We start from the raw sequence: 18,940 nt of genomic DNA, 5'->3' as shown, positions 1-18,940 counted from the left end.
CTACCTGTAGGACACAAATATGCAAGCATATTTCCCATTAGCATTGCTATGGTTACTTTAAATTCAGAAGGAACCCTAACAAGTGTTTGCCACAGAAGCTGTTGACAGTGGCGATGCCACACTCTCCGTATGCATCTTGGTAACTTCTCAGACTTGTCTCCTTAATGAGTAGACATAACAGGAGGAGAGTTGAATTTTTTCTTTCCCTCATGAATGGTGTAGGTCAGGGAGACAGAGAAGTAGAGAGTTCTGGTGAAACAAAGCTCCAGCAACTGCTGTGATTGGGAAATTAGATAATAAACAGCCCCTGATACCGAGATTCTAATGGCTTAAGATCAACACAGTCTGGAGAGGCAGGCAGGAGTGGCCTTCCACACTCTGGCCCAGACCCTCCCTGGAGAGCTCTTTGTGTCAACAAGAACAGCTAGAGCTCCTGGCCAGCTCCCAGCACTCAGAATGGGGCTATCATTTTTGTTTGCTTTGCAAATATCTTAATGGGAAGTGGTTCAACACCACCTATGGGTTAATCTGAGAGGTTCTGCTTGGCAGCTGTTAGCTCTGAGAACCACATGGCCATTCTCCAATGGAGGGAGTCAGGCTGACTGTTAACTGCCCAGTGCCAGGTTGAGGCATCTTCTTTGCTTATTGGATTTACCAACTGGCAGGAAGCACCTTGTTGTCTTTTATTTTTAGTTTCTTCCTCCTGGGAGGGTAAGGATGCTATTCTCAGATTCAATTGTGCTTTTCCCTCTAGGGCAAAATGGTTGTTTGAATTAGTTTCACTAGCAGGTAATATGTTTATTTCACCCAAACTTATTTTCATAGGATCTGAAATATAATAATAAAAGTGGTGTGATGGTGATAGAGATGCTAATACTGTTGCAGGAAGAAGGATCTTGTATGTTAGCCTTGGTGGGAGAGCTACACAGCCCTGTCTTCACTTGGGATCTCAAGAGATGAATAGATACTGAATTTCTTCAGAATCCCTACTCTACTGTTCCCTCAGTTGTCTCTTCTCTGCCTAAATTCGGGTTTCACTTGTCTCGACCCATGGGAATGCTTCCTTTGGTGACTTGGCCAACTCATGTCTTTCTGGATCTGTGTCAGCTGACATTGGCACAAATGAGTCCTTTATGCTTTCCTCCCTGGATTTTAGGCAGGGTTAGATGCTTTTCACAATGCAGGTTAGGGAAGTTTCTACACTAATGACAGAATTGTAGGCAATTATTGCCCCATTTGTAAAAATACAAAAAGCTTAGATGACTCTGCAAATCCTGGTACTAATGTCCAGCTGCCCACAGGAACAGTGCAGCCTTGCTTCTAAGACCTTTTCCTTTCCTGAAGGTTTCCACCCCTATTTGTAGGGTTGCCTAGTGGTTGAGAGCAGGGACCCTGGAGTCCACTAGACTTGCTACTACTAAGGGTAAGATCTTGATGAACTTACTTATTTTCTCAGAGTCTGTCTCCTTATCTTTAAATGGAATGTAAAATTGACACAATGACAACCTTACAGGGTCATGAAAGTTAAATGAGACAACTTACACAAATCACGCGGCATCTCATCTGATGCACAAAAGCACTCATAAATAGTAGTGATAAGGAGAGTTATTGTTTTTTTGGAGGAATTCACCTTTCTTTATGTACTCCTTAGTATTATACATTCCTTTCTGAAGTCCTTGTTTTGAAGTCTGTTACTCCCAACCCATTAAAATTAAGCCAAATGGAGGACAACTTCACTGTCAAAGTAAATAATGATAAAAGAATATAATACATTGGATAAAGTAAGAATTCATGAATCCACATTGATAGAAGGAAGGAGGAAATGAAGGAACAAAGGAGGCAGAGGAAGGAAGGGAGGTAGGGGAGGAAGTGAGGGAGGTGGGGAAGGAAGAAAGAAACAGTCAAATGTGAAACACATGTAAAAAGAATGATGAAGACAGAAAATCACCATTGGCAGCTATCAAAATAATCATTGTTTCAGGCAGGAATCTTCCACAGATGCTAAAACAAATAGGTGAAAGCTTAAGGGGTAACAGTGTTTTAGAAAAAATCTTCATAAGATGTTTATTAGTTTCAAAAGAACAGTGGGAGAAACCTGGTGGACACCACCTTAACCAAGTGATGCAAGTTAGTATCACCAATAATCAGACAATTGACAGCACGTGCCTCCTGATAGGATGCACCGAAAACAGCATCACTTCAGTGGATTTCCAGCACAATGTGCATAACTTGAATTTAATCATGAAGAAACAGCAGACAAACCAAACAAAAGGCCTTCTTCCAAAATGACTGACCCGTGGGCTTCAAAATCAAATGCCAAGTGTGGCTGAGGAAGTGTTCCAGGTGAAAGGAGATTAAGGAACATGACAAATGAATACAATGTACCATCCAAAATTTTCTTTTTCTATGGAAGACATTGAGACAATTGGCAAAATCTGAACGTAATCTATACATTGGGTAATAGCATTGTAGTAATATTAATTTCCTGACTTTGAGCGTTGTGCTATAGTCATATAGGAGAATACCCTTGCTTTTAAGAAATACACACTTAAGTATTTAGGGGTAAAGGAGTATCAGGTACAACTGACTCTTAGATGATTCAGAAAAAAGTTTATGTATTTGTATGTGTGTATTATCAGTATACATGTACCAAAAGAAAGTCAGAGACACAAAGAGAGGATAAAGCAAATGTGCACGTTCTAATATCTGGAGAATCTGCTGAGGAATATACAGAACTCCATACACTATTCTTGTGTCTTCTTTCTAAATATGAAGTTGAGTTAAATTAAAATGCTAAAATGAAAAAAAAAAAGGCAGTACTACATCCCTCTTCTAGACAGGGCAGTCCATCAGCCACTTTCTCTTTAGAAACTGATCCCTCTCCATCCACACCTGCATCTCTGACCACATCAGCATGGCACCGCCAGGTATCTGTCCTTGAGCTCCGCTGTGACCTCACTGACCAGTCAGCACCCACCACACACAATCTTGGACTTTTTCACCTCATTTTTCAACACTTCCTAAATAGCGTTTCTTATGCCCCCTCCTCATCTGTCTGTGGGTCCCATCCCTTCAAGCCATGCTCATCCTGCTCTGCGTTTCAGTGCTTCTTGCTTTTCTTTCCGCAAATGGAGCACTGCTTTCAGAACTAAGGGAGGAAAACGGGACTGAATATTATCTTTGAGGACTGCACTGCTGACAAGAGCATCATCCAACGAATGTGGCTGTTAGACCCGTTCTCCCTCTAACTCACTTGAACATGTTATATCAGCCCCTGGGCCTCAGTTTCCCCACTTACAATGTGAAAAAAAGTGTAGTGAATGGTCTCTGAAGTTTGCTTTGCCTCTACAAGTCTTTAAAGTGCTAAGCCTGTAACTTAACCCACAAGTTACCTATGACCCCACCCAAAGGAGAGAGGAAGGTGACAGGATGAAAGCCATGCCAGATACTTGTCACTGTCATTCTCTATCCTGTGCAGCCTGAAGTGTCCATGTTCAGGGACTTGTCTTGCAGAACTGCAATAAGTATAACACGTTACTGAGTGTGTGTTTTATTTCTAAATTCTAACCATATACACGTCTCAGTTTAACCCTTTTTAAACCCTGTTATATTTTTATTTTATTCTGCCAGAAAGGACAAGTTAATCCTTTTGCCCCAGTTTGGCAAGACTTTTTATTTATGTTTTGCTGATGAAGAAGCTGAGTGGCTGATTTGCCCAAGTTAGACTTGCCATATTTGGCAGATAAAGATACAGGATACCCACTGATATTTTAATTTTATGTAAAAAACAGATTGCTTTTTAACATAAGTATGTCCCATGAAGTATTTGAAAATTTTTATAGTAAAAGAACTATTCATCTTGTACCTGGAATTCAAGTTTAACTGGGTGTCCTATATTTTATATAACAACACTAGCCTAAGTGCTTTGGAACTAATGTATCATGAATATGTGTATATATATCATGAATATATATATATATACACACACACACATCATAAAGTGTGTTGCTAAACTTTTACCAAGTGTTTACATCAGTCCTCCAGCCCCAAGGTACCATAACATATAAAGTTTTTTTACCCATTAGGAGTTTTTTATTGATAACACTTTCAAAGATGTGAATTCTCTTTTATTTAGTAGTGTTAGGCACTCAGTCATGTCTGATTATTTGTGACCCCATGGACTGTAGCCCGCCAGACTCCTCTATCCATGAAATTCTCCAGGCAAGAATACTGGAGTGGGTTGCCATTCCCTTCTTTAGGAGATCTTCCCGACCCAGGGATCGAACCCAGGTCTTCCACACTGCAGGCAGACTCTTTACTGTCTGAACCACAAGGGAAATATATTTATTTACTAAGATCTTTTACTTATATATCACCTTCTGTACCCACTTAATCTAAAATTGCAGACCCTGCCTCCAACACTTCTTTTACCCCTTCTTTGCTTTAATTTTCTTCTTTGGCTCTTCTGTTTAACATACTAACATATTTACTTATTTTTTCATTTATTGTATACTTTCCCTGCTAGAAATATAGTTCTTAGGAGCAGAGGCATCTTAGATTTCCCGTTCACTTTTGTATCCCCCCAAACAGTAGGAGATAAAGGGGCTCAATAAATATTTGTGGAATAAATGAGTGATGCCTGAGAGGCTATTCAGGACCTTATATTGTCAATGTATCTATTGTTCTTACAATCATACAGAATCTCAAAGCTTGCCACCAAATTGCAGCCTTGAGTGTGGCATAAATGTTTATAATCTTAATATTAGCCCACAGACATAAGGTGAGTAAAATGTCAGCAGGTCAGGGTTTAAGAGTTATCTCCAGACCTAGTTTAATTTAATCTGCCCCCAGCATGTTTTGTTTTGGAGAAAGCAATGGCACCCCACTCCAGTACTTTTGCCTGGAAAATCTCATGGATGGAGGAGCCTGGTGGGCTACAGTCCATGGGGTCGCTAGGAGTCAGACATGACTGAAGCAACTTAGCAGCAGCAGCATGTTTTTTATAGTTAGATGTTTGTCACCCCAGGTGTCATTTATTAAGATCCCAGATATGATTGAGTGAATATCTGGAATAGTCCAGTAACAAAATGGCACTGCAGACTGAGACCACAGGCTCTGCGTCCATGGGATCTGGATTTGTATATGCAGATCTAGGTGCCTCCAGAGCGGGCTCCTCAAAAAACCTAAGCTTGAGCTGTGAAGTGGAGACCCTGGTAGGCTCTATATTGCTCATGTAGATGTGGTGACTGAATGGTCAGCTCTTCTGGCTGTGCTGGGGCCCTCAGCCCGTGGCACTACAGCCCTCTGGGTCATGTGTTCTTCCTCACTACTCTATCTTAACTCCATCCCCAAGCCTGAGGTCAGATTTTCTCATGGCTCCCGTGGTTGCTAACAAAGAACTGAAGTCAGTTTTATGTTGAGTGTTGAGTGTCCTTTTTTTTCCCCCCAATAAGACAAGAATTCTCAGCAGAATGAAGAAAATCTTCTGCTCTTACATTTGACTTTACACAGTGATAGCTGCCTGTAATAAAATAGTAAAGGAGAAAAAAATTAAAGAAATGAGGATACAGAAGTGGCAAATTAAGGTTGTATGGACTCATGGTTGGGGAAAAGCAATGAGGCAGACAAATATGATCAAATTTAAAGGGCTCAGTGGGATTTGGGAAATTAGCATAAGTACATAAACTAGTAGTGCTAACTTGAAGCAACGGCATCATGAAACATTTGTCAGCCTTTTTGAGCCCTTTTATGAATTTCTCCTTGAGCCATGTTCTAAAATTTAGAATGTGTCCAAGAGCAAACAAATATCCATATACTTAAGCATAATTTGCATATTCAACTTATTGAGTAATGGTACTTACTTGGGGTAAGATACAGTGCATGCATTCAAAACAGAAAAGTTACCAAGTAGCAAACCCAATGGAAAAAAAAAATACAAAAGCTGTGATCATTCCTTTATGTTTCCTTTTTTCCTACTATAGTGGTGATCTTATTTTGTATGATTACTCTTTTCATTTCTCCTATGCTTTTTATATTTCCTTCATATCATATATTAAACCCCAGGAATAATGTTTTCCCTTTTCAGAATCAAGAAATGTCAATTAAAATAAAAATGAGTTAAATTTTTTTTTTTACTTAAGAGGTAAGCAAAGATGAAAAATACTGATAATACCCAGTGTTGATGATATGACAAGTGGGGCCTTTCATACTTTTATAGTTATGAATGTTAATTTTTGTTACTTTTTAAAGGAGAATTTGATGATACAATTCAAAAGCTTTAAAATAGAAAATTTGTTCATCATTTAAGCTAATAGCTTTAAATTAAATTTATCCTAATTAAAAATTGGAAAAATTTTGGAAATTAAATTGGATATACTCATAACTATATGCACATATCCTTAATGACCCATTATTTACCAGGTGGTTCTAGTGGTAAAGAATCCATCTGCCAATGCCAGAGACAAAAGAGATGCAGGGTCAATAACTAGATTGGGAAGATTCCCTGGAGTAGGAAATGGCAACCCACTCCAGTATTCTTGCCTGGGAGGACCCATGGACAGAGGAGCCTGGTAGGCTACAGTCCATGAGATCACAAAAAGTCAGACATGACTAACTGAGCACATTTATAATGTCATAAAACTGGAAACAAATATCCAAAAATAAGAGATTACTTACATCACTTGTGATACCAACCAATTATGTAGTATTGTACAGCCATAAATATGACATAGGTGTATATTACATAAATGTTATATTGTATTCCACGTACATATGTGGGAAGATGCTCATAATACAAAAAGTAAGTTATAATGGCAAATATATCATGAGCCATTATTTTTTAATGTATATTATATACATAGAAAAGCATCTGAAAATATGTGAAGCAAGATATTATATCTGGGTGTGGATATTCTTCCATTTCTTTATTTTCTTCTCCTTGAATATCTATATTTTATACAGTACAACAGTGAATATATATTTTTAATCAGAAAGAGGGAAAAAAGGAAACATTTTGCTACCAGTTCGTTTAGTCATTTACTTTGGGGAGAAAGTCAGATATTGCTTCATTTTCATTGATTAGTGATTGGTGAATATTCAGACCACTTGGGAGTTGAGAGCATTTTCATCAAATAAAAACTAGAGAAGAAAAGATAAAACTGATGAGCACAGCAATAGGAACAGCTCTGATATCTCAAAAGCCAAGAATATTATGGTGCTTGCTCTTTGCTTTCTCTCCCTTGATCAAAATTTGATAAAGCTCACCTTCAGTAGATGATTTTCAGACGTTTTTAATTGGTCAGGATGTAGTACCAGATAAGTCAGTTGCAGAACCAAGTTTTCAGTATGGTTATGCTCAGTAGACTGTGGAAATACACCAAGGACCTCCAACTCTGCCCCAAGTGGGAGAGGTAGCCGGGGTGGGGATGGGGCAGGAAAGACTCTTCAGAGGAGCAAACGCCAGAGCTAAAGGGTAAGGATGCAATGGCCAGGTGGTCAAGGGAGAAGATGACATTGCAGATAAAAGCACAGAAATATGAATACAACCCTGGGGAGATTTAGCATGTGCTTGGCAAATATTTATTGTGGTGGTGGTGGTGAATAGAAAACAACATAGCATTCTAGAAATATTAACTTCCCAGTTTTTGTAATAAACATGCATTAACTTATATACTCTGGGTGTCTTCCAACTTAATAATTTGTGTTCTTAAAACATTATCCTCCAATCTTCTGTGCTTTCAAAGCTATTTAAATAAATGTAAGCAGTAAGAATCAGAGAAGGCAGTGGCACCCCACTCCAATACTCTTGCCTGGAAAATCCCATGGATGGAGGAGGCCGGAAGGCTGCAGTCCATCGGGTCGCTGAGAGTCGGACACGACTGACCGACTTCACTTTCACTTTTCACTTTCATGCATTGGAGAAGGAAATGTCAACCCACTCCAGTGTTCTTGCCTGGAGAATCCCAGGGACGGGGGAGCCTGGTGGGCTGCCGTCTATGGGGTCGCACAGAGTTGGACACGACTGAAGCGACTTAGCAACAGCAAGCAGTAAGAATTAGCAATGACACCGAGCTGATATAATTCAGGAAAGAGTTAATACATAGTTGATACAATGCTGGTAGATTCAGATCTGGATATTGTTTCACATTTATACCCTCAGCCCTTTGAATGTTCACATTCCATATAAGAACTAAACAATAATTCTTGAGTTGCCATTTGGGTTCAGCCTATGGCCAGCTCACATAGAAGCCTTGTTAGCACTCAGGTTAGCATGGGATCTTTTACAAAGGGCAGTGTCCTCTTCTCTGATACCATCCCTTAAATGTCTTAATTTATCTTTAGAACTTGAACTTACTGAAACCATTTCTCAAGGTGTTTATGTTTTCTATTACCTTTCATAGTAATAACTTCCAGAAGGAAAATTGTTTGACTTATTTGCCTGAAGCGTGCCTCCCTCAAGATTCATGGGTCTCCTACTGTGTTAAAATATCTTAGTCTGAGCATAACTTTGGCAGGGTGGATTGATTGCTGCTTCTTAGAAAAAAGAAATTGACCTCTTCATATTAAAAACTCCATGTACAAAAGGTTTTTTTTCAGAGTTGTCAAAGAGGCAGGAACAAATTTGCTTGGTTATTCTGATTAGCCTTTCTCCCAGGGCTACCAAGTAAGACAAGAGTTTCCAGGAACTATTCCCAAATCTGAAGACAGTAGGAAGCTAAGAAAAATCTACCCACAATGAATAACTGCCATCTTATTTAGAGATTGCAGAAATTAAGGTTGAGTAACCTTAATTTCAAAATAAGCTGCTTTAAAATAGAATGTGCTTGTAAGTGAATGACTAATTGTCTCATTAGTGAACAACTAGTGGGTTTCTCAGTTCTAGAAACCATTCTACATTATAATTGATAAAAGATAAGATACAATCTTGCAAGTTTTATCAAAATTAATAAAAACTGCACAAAGAAATTTAAATGAAATCTAGAAAATGGCAAATCAAAGGATAGCCAGCATGTCTCTATTCCTGTCTAAGAAAAAAAGTGACTGATTCTAACCCTAAAGTTAAAAAAGTCCAGTTATAAGACCAGCCTGATTGGTCAGATCCTCAAAGAGCACCCTGCTTCCTCTGTTTTCCTTCTAATGTGTAATTTGGTCTGCAGAGTATAACAACGAATTAGTTAGGGGGAAAGTTTGGTCCAGATTATTGTACTCACTGTAAAGTCACACAATAGCATTCTACTTTTCAAATATGACTGTTTTGAGTTTGGTTAGTACAACTCAGCTCCCGAAAATACATTACCCCTCAAAGAACTGGCAGACTAATTTTTGGAGGCTGCAAAGCTGAGACCCAGTTTTGGACCAAGGTGACTTCCCCTAGTGCTGCCAGCCCAGCATGACAAAGCCAGCTGGCCTCATGGATCTTTGCTGCACAGCAGAGATGCTATGGCATTCTCAGTAGCCATGTGCTCGAGAGCCAGCCTTCACCCTGCCCCTCATCCTGTTGCACTGGGATTGGTTTAAGAAAAGAGAATTAGATTTGAGTTTATTTGGGGGCTTATTCAAGGGAGAGACCGAGCAGAAGGGTTTTCAATGGTGACAGAGTTTTCATCTCCCCGAGAACCTACAATTCAATGAATTGACTGCAATAAAGCAGCGGAGTGGCCAAGCCCTTGAGGCAATCTGCTTGAGACCTCAGTCGTGGCTTCTGAGAGGCTACAGGAGCCCTGGAAATATGCAGTGGATCATTTCCAGAGAGACAACTACCTCCTATTCACCGCCCTTTGATAACCAAATGGACTGCTTCTGTCATTTAGCATCAGATTTCTAACAGAGGCTGAGAACAATATGTTATTTCAAAAAATTTCTCCTACAGGTTCAAAATAATACCATGCTTTAAAATAAATAATTTGTTATTATCATCTAATACCAATAAAAATTTCCTAGATGTTTGAAGAATGGTCCTTTATACCTGTTTGTCCAAGTCAGGATCTAATGTAGGACATTACATTATATCAAGTTGTTATGTCCCCTAAATCTCTATTCACATACAAGACTCCCCTTTTTCATGACACTGATTTGTTAGAAGAATGAACCAGTCATCCCATAAAATAACTCATCTTCTATATTTGCCTGCTTGATTTTTTGCAGTCCTAGTTTTCCCCCTCTATACTATGTGTTTTAGATAAACTATACATTAGATCTAAAAGCTTTGATTAAAGTTAAGTTTTTAACTAAATGAAAAAATATAAGTATCCTGGGTGATGTTGAATATTTCATATTGTCTCACGTCACAAGACAGTGTTGTGTGGGCATCAGTGGTGCTAAGATTGGCACTGAATTGAGGTGGTATAAATATCCAGTACGCAGTTCCCTTACTCTCCTTGTGACCTAAAGAAGGAATCTGTATGGTGGTGCTTTGGCACCATATTGCACGTCCTATTCACCATCAACCATTTGTCTAACATTTTATCAGCAATTAATCGTTTGTATCTGAATCAGTGATTTCCCTTTGGAGTCTCCTTTTTATGTAGGCAGGTTTTATGCTGCACTGTTTACTAGTTATGACATTTAAACAAGTCATTAGCTTGAAAGTGAAAATTGCTCAGTTGTGTCCGACCCTTTGCAACCCCATGGACTATACTCCAGGCCAGAATGCTGGAGTGGGTATCCTTTCCCTTCTCCAGGGGATCTTTCCAACCCTGGGATTGAGGCCAGGTTTCTCACATTGCGGGTGGATTCTTTACCAGCTGAGCCACCAGGGAGTCATTAGCTTTTTGATCCTTAATTCCCTCATCTGTAAAATGGGTATAAAAATAGAACTAATCCACATGGTTGTTGAAAGTATTAGGTGGGATAACCATGTATCCACGTTTGACCATGGTCTGGTGGCACATACGCAGGTAATAAGTATTGACTGTGTTTTGGTGATGACAACTTGCAAAGTGTTATCCATTTGCTGCCAGGCTCAAGTCCCTGAGGCAAATGACAAGATATCTGATAAAATTGCTACAAAAGAGTTGAAGCAGTTATAGACTTTTGAAGAAAAGTGACTTATACCCCTTTTTTTTTCTTTTAAGGCAAAAGTTGTTTCACATAAGGGCTGCTCAGATTAGTGTTTTCTAAGATGTGTTGTAAGAACCAGGGCCTCAACATGCCCCAGTGAAGGGAGGCTTCCACTGTCAGGATAATGTCTGGGAAATGCTGCCTGTTCTCTCCTACTGTTGAGGTTTCATTGTGCATATTATTAAGTTAAAGATTCTGGAAATCTTAGGAAAGAAACCTGCTTAACTTTGTTTAATCAAGTATTTTCTAATCTGTTTGCCTTTGGACACTACTCATTCTACCTTTGCCTTTTAAAACCAAGTAACACATGTAAAAATTATATTGAGATGCGTTAGATCCTCCCAAAGATTTGAATGACAAAGTAGTCAAACTGATGAGCCAACCCTCAGTGTATTGTTGGAAGGTATGTGCACTGACCTTTGGGTCCTGAAAATCCTTGCAAACTAGAGGAGTTAAAAGGTTTCATTCTTTTGTTGGGGCAGGAAAGGCAGAAATTAGAGACCCCTTGGTAATTCAACAGCCAAATTATCTTCCTTAGATTTTCTCCAGAGCCCACCAGGACTCCTGGAAGACCTGAATCCACCTCTCTGTAGGTGTCCCACTGCCACTGCGACCTGCCTAAGCTGACAGGAATGCGTTCCATGGGCCCAAGGGCATGGGGGTCATTCTTCAGAGGGAGAGCAGAGTATTTGGGATCAGACTAACAGGGCTCAGTGTCTTAGCTCTGCCAGGTATGTGCCATAATCCCTGGGCAGACCTCTTAACCTCTCTGATCTATAGTTTCTTCATCTGTATAATATAGGCAATTAAAGCACTTAGCTCAAATGATTGTGAAATCCTTATTAGATATATAAACACATTTTTAAAATATGAAAACTATATAATTGCTAGTTAATTCAATTTTAATGTAAAGGGTATTCTTCATGGTCCATATTTTGGGAGTCCACTAGTCATCATTTTATTCATTCAACTTGTGAAATATTTATTGAGCACTTATAGTGTACTAGGTACAGGGTTAAGTGTTGATACAGAGTATATAATAAAGCAGACTGTGTCCCTACCTGCTTGGAAGCTAACATTCCATAGTGGGAGACATATGACAAACAAGTATATATACAAATAAATATATCAGCAGAGTCTCCTCTCCACAGATATTGATGTGATATTTTTAGATGGGTATATTGCTTATAACCTGGAGTAGGAAATCGCCACCTACTCCTGTATTCTTACCTGAAAAATTCCATGAACAGAAAAGCCTGGCAGGCTACAGCCCATATGGTGGCAAAGAGTTGGATATGACTGAGCTCTTACATACATTGCTTATAATCTATATATAGATGCATTTTGAAGGTAATACTAATGAACCATTCACAGAAATTCAGAAAATGAAATGCTCAGCTTAAATAAACAGTTTTTTAATGTAGAACTAGGAGAGTTCTTCAGTTCAGTTCAGTTCATTCGTTCTTTGCGACCCCGTGAATCGCAGCACGCCAGGCCTCCCTGTCCATCACCAACTCCCGGAGTTCACTCAGACTCACGTCCTTCGAGTCAGTGATGCCATCCAGCCATCTCATCCTCTGTCGTCCACTTCTCCTCCTGCCCCCAATCCCTCTGAGCGTCAGAGTCTTTTCCAATGAGTCAACTTTTAGGAATAGTTTATTTCAATCCCCTCATTTTATAGATGAGGAAAACTAGAACCCAGAATACCATAGAAATTTACCCAATTGAATGTGTGTAAATGTGCATGCCTGTGTGTATGTGTAAGAGAGACAGAGACACCCAGAGAGAGAGGATGGATTTTGAAGCAGGACTTAGATACCCAGACTTCCCTTCGCCTAGTCAGTGCTTTCCATACTCCTGGCTTCCATCTGAAAGGAATTGTAAGAGCCGGTTTTAGCAGTGAGTGAGTTATAATCATCACACTCTTAAAACATTTTTAAAAAAATAATTTCTACCATTTTTTGGCTATAATGTGCAGCATACGAGATCTTCATTCCCCAATTAGGAATCTAACCCATGCCCCCTGCAGTGGAAGTGCAGTCTCAATCACTGGACTGCCAAGGAAGTCCCTCATCACACTTTTATACCATGTGTTCCAATTTCTGGATTTTTTATATAAGTTGATTTTTCCAAACTTTGCTCCATGAAACAATAGTATTTAAATAGATGTTAATTATCACTTTTTAAATTTCTTGCTCAAAGTAGTTTAGGGAACTGAATTCTCCCCCTCCCTCACACACCCCATTTTAGAAATCCTTAAATGCATATTGTCAAAGATCATTCTGCAATAAGGAAACCTCTTAAACTACACACAGCTTAGCATTCCCCAGACTTATTTGACTACAGGATCTATTTTGAATTATTTAACAATGTGATTAAGGTGCTGGATTGGAGGTTCAGCCTTAGCATCATGGTTGGCTACTTGGTAATGTTTGTGAACACCCAGCAGTAAAGTAGATTAGATCACACAACTTTAAACGGGCAGGGTCTTGGGTCTTAGGATCTCAGGCTGACTTGAGCAGCACCTGATAGGATACATTTCCTTAAGCTGACCATGTCCTCCTAACCAAGGATTGGAATGGAAAGCAACAGATGCTGAATGAGAGTTTGTTCTGATCCATCTTTGGAGGAAAGCAATCCTCTGTAAGTTTTTTTTTTTTCAAGCCTTCTAAAAATATTATTATAATAATTATTATTATATTTTTATTTTTAGGCATTCACAAGCCCAGAGTTCTTCCAAAGGGTGTGATGTCTTCGCAGGACACTCAAATAAGGTAGCTGGACATCCTTGACTCTGAAGTAACTGTCTATCCTTATTACAGACTCGTCCTAGTCTGTGGTCATGGTGCCTGTCTGTGGCTGCTTGGTCAAGCCATCCAGACATGAACTGTTAGTGATATTTTGAAGGCTTTGAGACAAAAGCCCAGCTTGCTTAAGAATTTTGGTTCAGCAGAGAGGCAGGGAGGTACAGCGAAGAGAGAATCAAAAGCCTGGAAATTTGCTGCTGAGAATAAATGCTAGCTGATCCCTGAGGTGGTTTGTCTGTACACTCCACTCTCTACAGATGTTAGAGCCTCTTTTTGAGTAAGGACCTGAGGTTCTTTGGTAGCACTTTGATATCCTGCTCGAATTCAATATGTGAAATGGAGGCGTCTCTCTGTGACTTGGAGCCCACAGCAGGCTTTGAAGTCTGATCCAATTTTTGCTGCCTACTATTTGATGTTGAAAGGATGAAATGAAGAAAATGTACAGTTTTTGCCAGTAACTCTGCTGAGCATATGTAAGATTAAAAAAACAAAATCCTTTGGATGATGTACTTAGAAATGTTAAGTAGATTAATACCTTCCTATAGGTTTTCTTTTTTCTTTCTCAGGGATAAAAATTAAGTATAAGAGAAAATCGGCACAAGCTGTTTTTTATACGGACTATAATTAATTTACAAGGGGGCTAGGTTGGCTTGTTCAGAGGAATAAATAAATGGATGAGGCAAAGGTGTTGAGACTTTGCAGCTAATTGCCCCCAAGGAGAGGACCTCCACTCAATTCTACTGTAAGGCATGAGCAACTCACCACATGACCCCAATATACTTAAATTTTTCCCTAGTATGATTGAAGTTCAGGGTCCCTTAGTTAAATGGAAGCCGAGTTCTAAAGGCTGACTCATCAGAGGATAAAAGTAATAATTATTTTACTGGGTCTTTCTGAAGCACTCAGTTTCTGGGACTGATTCTGTCTTTTCAGACATGCCATGCTGCTCCAGATTGCCCAGGACTGAGTCCTTCGAGGGGAGCCCCTGCAAAATCTGGTAAGAAGAACATTTTGAATTGTAAGCTATTTCTACTATTTGCATGCTTGTGTACTTTTTAATGAGTTGTTTAGACAGGCTGTGTAGAAGGCAGTACTCTGATGCTAGTATGGGCTAATGTTAGCAGAACATTCAGATATAGAAAGCCTTAAAGACTGGAAACAAAACTTTCATTAAAAGTAGCAGTTTACTACCTATCTGTGCCACTTAAGTTTACTTTTTCTAAAGGAAAAAAAAAATGAATATCAAAGATCATACTTTTCCCTTTACTTGTAAGAAGCCTAAATTAAGAAACTCCTTTAAAACTTTCTTGTGCTCACTTCAACAGCATGTATACTAAGTTTGGAAAGGTACAAAGATTAGCACGGCCCCTGCACAAGGACGGCATGCAAATTTGCAAAGCATTCCATATTAAAAACAACAACAACAGGGAAGATAGACAACTGACCGAAGCAAATAGTTCAGAGTCAAAATCTAGGGCTTGGTAAAGAATATGGATTTAGAGAGTAGTTCTGCCCTTTTGGCAACATGGCTATTCTTTTAGCAAGAATACAGACATCTTGCCACACTCATGGAAAATGATATTTTTTGCCCCCTTTCTAAATTCTTGCTACAGAATATGGTAAAAGTCAGTTTGGGGTGTTATGAGTAGCTATAATCAATACTTCTGGAAGATAAACTAGAAGCAAGATCATAAGAAATATTTATGAACCAGAAAATACTAAACACATTTTGGATCATTCCCAAGGAAGAAATCTTTTCAACTTAAAATACGAATACTAAGAAACTACTGTGCCTTTACTGTTGACCTCATTTATTTTTCTGCAATATATAGTAGTTTCTTAGACTTCTCAAAGTTTCTTCTTAGTCTGTTTCAGTGATAAAGTGGTAAAATATGAAGTAGAGAATGTGTGATATATGTGTTAGGACCTTCAGTCCATATGAAATTTAACTCTTCAAGAGAGATGAGAGAGGATTCGTGTATTATGGCAGAACCTTTTAAATGAACATGCAGAAAATGATAAATATGTCCAATGGACTAATTTCCTCACAGCCAGGTAATATTCAGGAATAAGGCCACACTGAGGTAAGGGGAAGAGTGGTGCAAAAATGGAAATTGAGGAAAAAGATCACATGGTGGAATAGAATCTATTATGCAAGAATTTGGTTGGCATTTTTCACTATCCAAACAGATAATCTCTACCTTTTAATTTGGATGTTTAGACCATTTACATCTAATGTGACTGTTGACATACTTTGGTTTATAGCAGTCATCTTGTTATTTGTTTTCTTTGTTCCATCTGGTCTTTGTTCTCTTCTAGCATTCTACTTTAAAATACGTGTAAAAAGAAAATTTTAAAGCATGATTGAATAGCCAAAGGCACAGATTCTGCCTATGGAGTCAGATCTGCCTGGATGCAAATCTCTGCTTTCCTGTTACATAGCTTTATGTAACAATTCCTTACCTCAGGACTTACACATGTAAGATGAGGGAAATGGTAATTCATAGCCAAAAGGTTGTATTGAGGATTAAATAAGCTAGTAGAAGTAAAGGGCACAGTGTGGTGTCTGGCTCATCATAACGGTACACTATTATGTCGGGTGTTGCAATGGTACTTATGCTATTGACATTATACAAATGCAAAGTTAAATATGAAAAACGGGTCGAGAAATAAAGTTCTTATTTTGAGGCATCAAGTTTTGGTGGTATCGTTTAGGAGGAGTAAAAATATATTGCATTTTGAATTAACTACCGAAGAGACATGTTGGATTATAATCATCTTTCCCTGCCTTTAGATAAGTGTCCGCAAAAGTCAAACTTATTAATAAGTTGCTGCAAATGTTCATATGTATTTCCTGTCACTATTGCTCCTTCCTTCCCATCTAGAGGTTTCTCTGTTTGGTTTGCCACCATCACTATGAGTTCTCCTTAAACTCTTGTAAACTGTATCCTAAGTGGTCTTCCTGCTTCTTTTCTTCTCTCAACTTGCCTCATGCATGGGTATCTGAGGAGCTCTTCTAAAGCATTCCCTAATCATAACTTTCTCTTCCACCATAATCTCCAGTGGCTCCCTGTTGTTCTAGCATCAACTTTAAGCTTCTTGGCACAACATACAAGGCTGTCTCTGTTCTAACTCTTCCTGTCTTCCTTTCTAGCTCTGTCTTCACTGGTGTCTCTTCCTCATTTTGTGCTTTGGCATACCAAACTACTCTCTGTCCTCCATGCATGCCAAGTGTGTCCTTTCTCTCCTCTGTGATTTTGTTCATGCTGTTGCCTCTGCCTCACTGTTCATTCTCAAGGTCCCCTCCATTCTTCAGAGTCCACCATGGCTCCCTCTGAGTGCTTTGACTTTCCTTTAGTACTTATCACGTCCTTCCTTGTATTACAGTTATTTACATGCATCTACTAGATTTTAAACCCTCTAGAACCATGTCTTTTCATTTCCGAATTCTGTCCTTGCAAACTAGCCTGGGTCCCCAAACTGAATTCTTAAGCATTCACAACTGTGATAGGATATAGTGGAAGCAAGAATGAAATAAAGCTCAAGTAAATGAGTCAGAGAAGTTTTAAACTGTACTTCTAACAATCCCGGAACAAAATAAAGGTCTCTTGTGCTGTGCTTGGTCGCTCAGTCATGTCTGACTCTTTGTGACCCCATGGACAGTGCCCCGCCAGACTCCTCTGTCCATGGTCTCTTAACACCCCCAAAGAGGTATAGCATACCAGTGGGACAAGTTTAAAAAATCCAAGCCATTTCATTTTGTTGTTATTGTTTTGAACAGGGGGAGAGGGAAGGAAGGTTTGGGCAGGAAAAAGCATTTTATAAACCAGATTCCTCTTGACCTTAGAAGCCAACAAAGATGGCTGAAGAACAAAAGATTTCCAGTTTTATTTATATGTTCACAGTGATAAGCTGCAGAAATGAGTGTATTTACTCTGTAAGAGACATTTTAGCCGGTTATACCTTTGTGTTCAATTCATTGCCTTAAATGATCCATTATTGCAATCCATGATTCTATAGAAGCCTGAGAATATTATGACCTTTTCAGTTTTAAGAAAACACTAACATCCAACAAGCTTGCCTTCTAACTTTCAGTGAGTGCTAACTGCATTGTTTTATAAAGAGATGTGAGGGAGGTGAGGGTAGGGGAAAGCAGGGAATAAATCTAAAGTTACTTAATCAGGCCAGCTTTGCTCAGAACAGCCAGGCAAAAAAGTGTCCAGATGTGGGGCTTGGACAAAGGCTATCTTCAGTCAGTTATTCAGGGAGTCTCAGAAATTTCCTTCATTGATCATTTGAGCCTTATATTTTTCACATGGGACAAGAAAGCACAGTATATCGAGGAAGTGCAAAACATGAATCACGTTGCCACTAATCCAGGCAGAAATTATTTAATTGGACTGCCAGGCATAGATACAAACCTGATTTGCCTTTACTCAGTTCAGTTGCTCAGTTGTATCCAACTCTTTGCGACACCGTGGACTGCAGCAGTCCTTTACTATGTAAAAGTTTATTCTTCAGGCATTTGTTCTTCTCTTTATTTCTTCAGCAAACAATTATTAACACTAAGTGCCAGGAACTTTCCTGGGCCAGTGCTTCTCAAACTATTTTTAAAAAGACCAAATTGGGAAAAAAAAAAAAAAAAAAACAAATTGGAATTGGATGTTTTCATTTTCAAACTGCACAGTCTGATATTTTTGTAAAATACAGTGAAATGAATTACTAGGTAAATAATCACCCATTTAGGTGTTGTGTCAATATCAAATTGATTTATAATTTTCTAAATTTCTTACTCTAACTTAAACTACTCTAAGTTTCTTCAGTGATCCAGTTGAGACCAGAGGCGAGAGTCAGCCTGTAGACTACACTTCATGGGCACTGTTCTGGTCACGTGTGACATCAAGGAACAACACAGTCAAAAAGTCCCAGTTTCATGCTGCTGCTGCTGCTAAGTCACTTCAGTCGTGTCCGACTCTGTGTGACCCCAGAGACGGCAGCCCACCAGGCTCCCCCATCCCTGGGATTCTCCAGGCAAGAACACTGGAGTGGGTTGCCATTTCCTTCTCCAATGCATG

The 18,940-nt window shown here is 39.1% G+C and overlaps 1 protein-coding gene and 1 non-coding gene across 2 annotated transcripts in view; both read left to right on the top strand.

Moving 5' to 3' along the window:
* Positions 1-18,940, top strand: part of LOC113880971 (myosin-IIIb-like) — a 225,596-nt gene that overhangs the window by 118,687 nt on the left and 87,969 nt on the right. The window contains exons 13-14 of the mRNA XM_027523683.1: positions 13,772-13,832; positions 14,799-14,862. Coding sequence (XP_027379484.1) covers positions 13,772-13,832; positions 14,799-14,862 — 125 coding nt within the window. The remainder of the gene's footprint in view (positions 1-13,771; positions 13,833-14,798; positions 14,863-18,940) is intronic.
* Positions 15,175-15,278, top strand: LOC113881530. The gene has a single exon (XR_003508054.1). It is a non-coding gene; the product is annotated as a U6 spliceosomal RNA (small nuclear RNA).

This window comes from Bos indicus x Bos taurus, chromosome 2 (genome assembly GCF_003369695.1).
Source record: "Bos indicus x Bos taurus breed Angus x Brahman F1 hybrid chromosome 2, Bos_hybrid_MaternalHap_v2.0, whole genome shotgun sequence".
Lineage (NCBI taxonomy): Eukaryota > Metazoa > Chordata > Mammalia > Artiodactyla > Bovidae > Bos > Bos indicus x Bos taurus.
This window is presented reverse-complemented; position numbering and strand designations above follow the sequence as displayed.